This window comes from Acinonyx jubatus, chromosome X (assembly GCF_027475565.1).
Source record: "Acinonyx jubatus isolate Ajub_Pintada_27869175 chromosome X, VMU_Ajub_asm_v1.0, whole genome shotgun sequence".
NCBI classification, from domain to species: domain Eukaryota; kingdom Metazoa; phylum Chordata; class Mammalia; order Carnivora; family Felidae; genus Acinonyx; species Acinonyx jubatus.
Window position 1 is genome coordinate 22,960,899 of NC_069389.1, and position 9,444 is coordinate 22,970,342.

Sequence of the window (9,444 nt, forward strand, 5' to 3'; positions counted from 1 at the left end):
TAGGAAATAGCTTCTGGGAAAATTAAGCTTATCAGTCAGCCATATCTTAGAGTGAGTTACTTTAATCTTTTAATCAAATTGCTTTTGCTTTAATAGCACAGATTATAGTGCTCTGGGTCATCCTGTCCTCCTAAGCTTCATATATACTTACAGGCCATAAGGTACTGAAGCAAAAGTGAACTCTAGTCCTTTCTGGTTGAACACACTTGCTGATGACAGCAAAAGTTGGCTCCACTGGGGCTTCCAGTCTGCTGACCATATCAAATTTGTCCTCTTTATCTTCCCTTGCCTTGTCCTTATTTCCCTTTTTTTAAAATAAATTCTGTGGTTCATTATAATAATTTCATTATGTAGAATCTAAGCTCCCTTGCACTTCCCCTCACTTTCCCTATCCCCAACTAGCAAAAGAATTCATAAATTTTAGTTTGAATCCAAGTATCTGCCTACTCTACTCCTCGACTGTCTGAAATAGAGAAAAACAAATATCTATGCTGTCCCATTTTACCTTTATGGTATAAAACCACAGGTGAACCCACTCTGTTTACAGGGAACAATTCTTTATTCCTCTGCTGGACATTCTCCCATTCTTGGAGTTGACTATTGCACACCTTCTGCCTTAAAGATCAGCACAGCTTTAATCTTCCTCATTCATAGCTGACACCCTTCTTTCCTTATTCGCTGGGAGAACAGCAGCAATTAGAAGAGCATATGCACATTCTTCCACCACGAAATCTAACAACCCACTTGTCTCTGTCCTAAATATTTTGTCTCTCCTCCTGTTACAATTTCTTCTACCTGTACATTGAATCCTACTCCTTCCCTCTGATTCAAGACCTCCCTCCTGAAAATTCTCCCATCTCCCCTGCATTAGCAGTTTTCACCCTACTACTAAGTCACTGTTACTAGCACATAACATTCCGTGATAAGTAAGGTTTAGAAAAAATTCCCTTGATTCCACTCCATCTTGGAGTTATCACTCCAGTTCTTTTCTCCTCTATGCAACAAAACTCCTGTTAAGAGTTGTCGCTACCCACTGTCTTCACTTCTTCCCTCTCCTTTCTCTCCCCAGACTTCCGGGGTCAAGCATTTGTTCTCACAAATGTTATAAATCAGTTCTAACAAGTTACTGTCACCACCCTGTTACCAAATCCGATGGTTGCTTCTTAGGCCTTATCTTATTCTGTCACAGTCGATCACTCCCTCCCTTGTGAAATAGTTTCTACACTTTCTTCATATTTTCATGTTTCCTCCTGCAAAAATTATTCATGCCTTTGGCTCCATATGGTTGGATTCTCTTTTTCTTCCTAAAATAAATATTCCAGTGCCCAATCCTCTGATCTTTGCTCTTTTCTCTGTCTACTCACTCCCTAGGTGATTTCCTTTATTCCCAGTGGCTAATGACTTCCAACTTTGTTTCTATATTTATAATCTCTCCTGTAAACTTCAGACATCTGTATCCAATTGTCAACTCATTTTTTTTTCTCAATGTTTATTGGGTATTTTTATATTTGTCATAAATAAAACAAAACTCTTGATTCATCTATTCCCATCTCTCTAGCCCTCATTTCAGTTAAATTCCACCACCATTCACTTATTGTTCCTAGTAAACACTTGGGAGTTATCACTGACTCTTATGAACCCTCCAGAAACTGGATAGTTTACATTTGCCCATCCAGATTTGTTCTTGTCCCCTTTTTCAAAACAAATGTTTTAATTAAACAAATATTTTATTTATGTGGGTTTTTTTTTTTTGGTAAGAACACCTAATATAAGATCTACTCTCTTGACAAAATTTTAAGTGCCCTATACAGCTTTGTTAAATGTAGATCCAATGTTGTACACCAGATCTCTAGAGCTTCCCATTGCAGTTCCATATGAATTTGAGGTTTGGCTTTTCCATTTCAGAAAAAAATTGACTGTTGGAATTTTGATAGGGATTTCATTGAATCTATAGATCTCTTTAAGTAGTACAGATATTTTAACAATATTAAATCTTTCAATCTATTGACATGGGATGTCTTTCCATTTATTTGTGTCTTTAATTTATTTTACCAATGTTTTGTAGTCTTCATTGTACAAGTCCTTTACTTTCTTGGTTAAATTTATTATTAAGTATTTTGTTCTTTTTGGTGCTAATGTAAATGGGATTATTTTCTTAATTTCCTTTTTAAATAGTTCATTGTTAGTTACCCCGATACCAAATCCAGACAAATACAGTAGAAGAACACGGTAGGCCAAAATTCCTATTCTGCATGAAGATGGATGCAAAAATCTTCTACAAAGAACTAGGAAACCAAATTCAATAGCACATAAATCTTGATCATCTGGGATTTATCCCTGGAATGCAAGAATGGTTCAACATCAACAAATCAATGTGATACATCACATTAACAGAATGAAGGATAAAAATCACATGATCATCACAATAGATGCAAAAACTTTTTGATAAAATTCAATACCCTTTCATGACAAAAACACTTTTAACAAACTAGGTATAGAAGAAATTGGCCTCAACATAATAAAGGCCATATATGAAAGGCCCACAGCTAACATCATACTCAATGATGAAAACTTGGAAGATTTTCCTCTAAGATGAGGAAAAAGGCAAGGATGCATGCTTTAGATACTTGTATTCTACATAGGACTGGACCTCTTAGAGAAATTAGGCAGGAAAAAAATAAATAAAAGGCATCAAAATTGGATAGGAAAAAGTAAAATTATCTGTTTGTAGATGATATGATTTAATAAATGGAAAATTCTAAAGACTCCACATGTACACACTCTCCCTCCCCCTCTCTCCCTCTCTCCCTCTCTCTCTCTCTCTCTCTCTCTCTCTCTCTCTCACTCACACGCACACACACACACACACACACACACACACACTCACAGACACACATGCACACATACACTGTTAAAACTAATAAATTCAGTAAAGCTACAGGAGACAAAGTCCTACCTTCTCCATAAGACTCGGTAGGAAATACAAGCAGGAGAGTAGGAGGAGAATAAATCTGCAGAATTTGTTTCCCTGGCTCCCTCTTTATGGGTTCACTGAGGGATTACTAATGACATCTCCCATCAGGTCACACTTTCCACACTGCCCTCTCTGTCTCAGGTTTTTGATAACTGCTCTTTCTCCTCCCTACCTTTAGGCCTTACAGGAAAATATCTCCCTGTTCACAATAGTCCTGAGGTCCTGATCTTTCCCTTATGATTTCCCTACAGCCTTCTCTCACTTTTGTAAAAATCCCACTTATTGAACTGCTTCAGATTGTCCAAATGATATGTGTTTCTTGCCAGTAGCCTGATTACTCTACCTCACGCTCACATTCAACTCATCAATAAATGCTATAATTTCCATTTTCAAAGTATATTCCAAAGCTAACCAATTTTCACCACCTGCACTATCCACACCCTGGTTTAAGCCACCTTAATTTCTCACCTGCATTACAGCAACAGTTGGGTACTTCTGCTCTCTCTTCCCACACCATTGTATTTTGACAGCAACCAGTACCATCTTTAAGAAGTAAGTAAGATAATGCCATTACCCTGCTCACGAGCTTCTAAACAGTTTCCAGTACACACACAGAATAAAAAAAATATTAAAATTCCTTATGACAAACAACAAAGCTCTGTTCAGTTGGCCTTTGCTTCTTTTTGTCCCATTGCTGACACTGTCCCTAATGCTTGCTTACTTATATTGTTTCAGTCACAGTGGCCTCCTTGAGGTTCCGTGAACATTCATATTTTGCTACTTTATTTATTTTTGTGCTATAATCTTAAAGCATTTGTACTCGATGTCATTCTACAGAGAACGTTATTATCTTAGATATTTGCATGCTCCATTTCTCTTTTCATCCAGCCTTCTACTTAAATGTCATCCCATTAAAAAAAAAAAAAAGACTTTCCCTGAACACACTAAAATAACAACTTGCAGTCTATATCTACTTACACACCTTTATGTCTGTCCATAATATTCATCACGGCCTCATATGATGTATGTATGTATTGACTTGTCTATTGTCCTTTTTTCCCACTATATTACACACTCCATGAGTGAAGGGATTACCCCTTTTTATTCAGCCTTTGTAATAACAGGACCCAGAACATTACATTGTGCATAGAAGTTCTAATAGATTTTTGGTGAATCAATGGGAGTGAAAATAAACTAAATGGATTAATTAAATTAAAAGCAAACTTAAAAGAAAGCTTAAATGGAAAGCCAATTCATAGTCAAAATTTGCTTAATGAGCATGTAGAAAAAAAAGTCAGATTAATACAATAGCATCAGGCTAAAACAACCTGATTCGACCTCTAACACTTGAACTGTTCCTTGTAATGGGACAAAGACATTTCCTAGACCAATTAATAAAGATTCCTCCCATGGATAATGCCAGGATGGGAATACTAGAGTTTGATGCTCTAGTTTTCCTGTTTTTGTGCCCCATGGTCAGGCAAGAGACCTTCTTAATGAACATTATCCCTTAAAAAAAAAAAAAAACCTCCTATGCAATACATCAAACTTAGAAAAGGATATATAAATGTATATGCCAGACAATAAGTAATAAAAGGAATAACAACAAGCCATAAATATTACCAAGAATTTTTGAAGTTCCCTCTCTACCAGATTTTAACTTCTTCCTCTCCTGTAAAGGTAATATTTATCCTGAAGTTTGAGTCAATTATTTTCTTGCCTTTTAAAATAGTTTTATTAATAGGAAAACTATAAAGATCTGCACAAAAATGAAATTATTGACTATTCTTTCACTTGTGTTTCCACTCATCATTCTAAGATTCATCCATGATGATGTATTTGTTCATTAATCTTCACCTTTGTACATTATACCATTAATAGGAATATATGCCTATTTATTTATGCGTGTTTCTCTTGATGGGCTTTTGGGTGGTTTCCTGGTTGTTGTGCTACTCTTTACAAACTGCTCTGAATATTTTTTTACGTGTCTTTCCATTACTACCACCTTGGAACCATTCTCTTTCTTTAGGAGACTTTATACTTCTATGTTTAATCAATTTTGCATTGATCTTGCAATTACTCTGAGGGAAATCTTGTTTTCTTCATTCCGGCATTCTTAGCAGTTTACTGTAGTCCTTTGAAAATTTACTGACATTACCTTAGATAATTCACTTGGAGAGGCTCTGAACTTAACACGGCCTTGCCAATTAACTGTCTCTGAGGAGCTGTTTTCTTTTCCTAAAAGCCCCCTAAGAAGTCTGAAATATTTGAGGAGATATTTAAAATATTTTGATAGTTCTGACATCACAAAATAATTTTTTTCTTTCATTAAATTGTGTTGATATTCCCTAACTATCCTAGATCGAATTAACTCAAAATAAATATATAGTCTCTGGTGAAAAAAGAAAAAAATTGTGCTTCTGTCTCACAGTGGTGAAGCCGTTACTCATTTCAATGTCTACTTTAGATTGACCAGTTGATTTCGGCCTTGATTACATTGTTGGACTAAATTACTCTTCTCACTAAGAAAGTCTGCCAGATGTGACAAATAAAAATACAGGACACAGTTAAATTTGCATTTCAGATAAAAAAACAATGAGTATCTTTTGGTAGATGTATGTCCAATGCGGTATTTGGGATCTACCCGTACTAAAAAGTATTTTTAACTCTAAAATGCAATCAACTAGGAAATGTTTATTTATGCCATTTCTACCAATTAGAGCTGTCAAGTTTTCTGTAAAGCTGTTTGATTTGCTGGAGATATTTTGTGTACGTCATAAACTGACCAGCCGTGCGGACCTTGGCAATCTTTGACTGTGTTTGCCTATTTCTTCATATCATACTGTACGTTCTCTTCAAGCAAAGCACTGAGAGTCTTAGAGTAACTGTTCTGCCTAAGGTTTATCATTTTTGCTGATAATTCTCTAAGAATGTTTTTCAAAGTGCAACATGTTTCCGTCTTCAAAAGAACAGAATGTACTGGGCGAGACAGCTGTGGGGTTGGGGCTGAAGGTCTGGAAAAGGCTGAGCAGTCCTGAGATACCGCGATATTAGACAGTATGAAGTGTCTTCTGAACCTCGTCAGCTCCCATACTTCCAAAGGCTTCAGCCGGATAATCACCCCCTCCCACTTTGGCCTGCGGCGGTGGCGGCGTTGGCATCTCCGCCAGAGGCCTCGCGACTTTTCTCTGGCCCGGCCGGCCGGGGCAGCCCTGCTCTCTTCCTCGGACTTTTTGGACTTTTAACCTCTCCAGACCGGCTGCAGTCATCATCTTTCAAGATGTCTGATAACAGGGGCTGCACAGATGGCCTGCAAGACTCAGAGAGAGGCCTGCTCAGTAGCCCTGAGGAGCGGTCTGAGGTAGACGCCAGCGGGGAGACATCTTCCGACCCTGTGCTGAGCTTGAATGTGACCGGAGATGGTGGCGTCCCCAGCCCAGAAAGTCAAGGCACTGGTGCAGAAAGTTCAAGTGAAGATATCAACTTGGAAAGCATGGTAGATTCCGACCGATTCTTCATCTGTGAGGAAAACCTACTCCAGTCGGACCCAGAAGAGGGTTCGCTAGGAGAGGACGAACACGAGGACCAGGGAGAGGAAGAAGCGGCGGGAGAACGGCCCCAGGTACTGTGCGCCGAAGCTCACCCTGATCAGTGTTTATCCGCTGAGGATCGGGCCCTGGAGGACTGGGTGTCCTCCGAAACCTCTGCCTTGCCCCGCCCTCGCTGGCAAGTCCTTTCTGCTCTCCGCCAGCGGCAGCTGGGTTCCAGTGCCCGCTTTGTATATGAGGCCTGTGGGGCAAGGGCCTTTGTACAGCGTTTCCACCTGTTCTCTCAGCTTCAAGGCCATAATGGTTGTGTCAATACGGTGCACTTTAACCAGCGTGGCACCTGGCTGGCCAGTAGCAGCGATGATCTGAAAGTGATAGTGTGGGATTGGGTGCGTGAGCAGCCAGTGCTCAGGTTTGCCAGTGGCCACAAAAATAATGTCTTTCAAGCCAAGTTCCTACCCAATTGTGGTGATTCCACCCTGGCCATGTGTGGCCGTGATGGGCAGATACGCATAGCGGAGCTATCTGCCATACCACACTGCAAGAATACTAAGCGTGTGGCCCAGCACAGGGGAGCCTCCCACAAGTTGGCCCTGGTGCCAGACTCCCCTTGTGAGTTCCTCAGTTCAGGCGAAGACGCAGTTGTTTTTGCCATTGACCTCAGACAAGACCGCCCGGCTTCCAGAGTGGTGGTAACCAAGGAGAGGGAGAAGAGAGTGGGGCTGTATACAATATACGTGAATCCTGCCAATACTTACCAGTTTGCAGTGGGTGGAAGAGATCAGTTTGTAAGAATTTATGACCAGAGGAAAATTGACAACAACGAGAACAATGGAGTACTCAAGAAATTCTGTCCTCATCACCTAGTCAGCTGTGATTGCAAAGTAAGCATCACCTGCCTGGTGTACAGCCACGATGGCACAGAGCTCCTGGCCAGTTATAATGATGAAGATATTTATCTCTTCAACTCCTCGGAAGGAGACGGAGCCCAGTACGTTAAGAGATACAAGGGGCACAGAAATAATGCCACAATCAAAGGTGTCAATTTCTATGGCCCCAGAAGTGAGTTTGTGGTGAGCGGCAGTGATTGCGGCCACATCTTCCTCTGGGAGAAATCATCCTGCCAGATTGTTCAGTTCATGGAAGGGGACAGGGGAGGCACCATAAACTGTCTTCAGCCCCATCCTTACCTACCTGTGATGGCGACCAGTGGCCTAGATCATGATGCCAAGATCTGGGCACCCGCAGCTAAAGCTACCAATGACCTGGTCGGCTTAAAGTATACGATGAAGAGGAACAAGCAAGAACGAGACGAAGATCGCCTGCACCACACTGACCTGTTTGATAGCCACATGCTTTGGTTCCTGATGCGTCACCTGACACAGAGAGGTCTTCACCAGCACTGGGGAGCTCCTGGAGCTGAAGTCATGGATGCAGAGTCGGATATGTCTTCCAGTAGCTCCAATTCATCTGAGGAGGAAGAGAACCAAGACCATGTGCAGTGCCTGCCGTCCTGAAGGCCTCATGCCTGCTCCAGCTAGATAGTGTCTCCATAGGCTAGACTTTAAGTTTAAAATTGAGTTCAACTAATAAATTTTCCTCTTGTCTTCTATTTTCCATAATAAAAACTTTCTCTTCTCTCTCTTTACATTCTTCCTCCTCCATTCCTTTCCTCTCACTTGGTTTCTTTACTCCTCCCTCTTTACCCATTATATCTCTGCATAAGAAAATATGTAAGTTTTTTTTTTTTTGCCTCTTTTCCTATGTTTTCTTATGGCTAATCTCTTATAACTGACTTCTAAAGGTTCCTAATAATGGTTAAAAATAATTAATAGCTTTATTGAATCTTTCATTTCTAGTTAAAAATAATTAATAGCTTTATTGAATCTATCCTCTTATTTCTGACACTCTGAAAACTATCACCTTTTTTTTCATATTTAGCAGTTTAAGGTTAATTTCTTCAGTTGAATTGAAAATTTCAGAAATGTGTTTATTCTTTGGAAGTAAAGTAAAATAAAGCAAACCATGGTCCTGTTCCTTGAATGCAGACACTTGGCCATACACAAACACCCATGCATACACACACACAGACTCTGTCACAGAAAAGGACAAGGGGAGAAAAGGTGCACAGGTAAATTCCTAACAAGATAATTCATGCTTCTGGAATAAACATTTGGGGTTATTAACATTTTCTGAATCCCTATGTTAATATTGATTAATTTGAGCAGACAAGGGTTGGTAAAAATTAAACTTAATCACATGGCATTGTTTACTCTGCACTCTCAATTCTCTTGAAGTTACAGGGCTGAGAACTCCCACAGGATTGCCTTCCAGGAAATCCTCTTGGGACAACCATCTGTAAGATACCAGCCAGAAATATAAGGATTCCTAATATTTGAGAATATATATTTGAACTGACTTTAAGAGCAATTTAATGTTGCTAAAAAGAGTTTATCCTTACAGATATAAACTGTTTGATACCATTGGAAGAAAAATCCCATTAGACATCCATGAATTGCTAAAAATTCTCTTCACCTGCTTGTATGAGGTCACATTGCTTTTAAAAATACTTTGTTTTAAGCCTTATTTAATATAAATTTTGGGTGCTGGATGTTCAGTTACTGTTCAATAATAATATTCATTTTTGTTTTACACCAGTAATTTGTGTAAGTTACCCCCAACACTCCTTCTTTCCTTTGATAATACTCCTTAAAGTGGATATTATCTCTGGCCCCTTGAGATTAGGTTGAGACATTTACATAATGAAATTAGACTTTGGAATGGAAAGTAACTTGGCCAAAATTCCTGTTCACTGAGATTCAAAGTCAGGAACAACTGCCTTGGGATCTGGGAAGCTGGGGCAGCCCCTACCAAGCTCTGCTGTAAGGAAAGAACCTTAAAAGTCCTCAAAGAACCTAATGA

The 9,444-nt window shown here is 39.5% G+C and overlaps 1 protein-coding gene across 1 annotated transcript; it reads left to right on the plus strand.

The window, feature by feature from the left end:
- The first annotated feature begins 6,040 nt into the window (after positions 1-6,040).
- LOC106977281 (DDB1- and CUL4-associated factor 8-like) lies at positions 6,041-9,005 on the plus strand. Its single transcript, XM_053201927.1, has one exon. The coding sequence runs from the start codon at positions 6,255-6,257 to the stop codon at positions 8,037-8,039; it is 1,785 nt and encodes a 594-aa protein (XP_053057902.1). The 5' UTR covers positions 6,041-6,254; the 3' UTR covers positions 8,040-9,005.
- The last annotated feature ends 439 nt before the right edge of the window (positions 9,006-9,444 follow it).

Coding starts and splice junctions, on each gene's coding strand:
- LOC106977281 (XM_053201927.1), top strand. CDS start 6,255: ATGTCTGATAACAGGGGCTGCACAGATGGCCTGCAAGACTCAGAGAGA.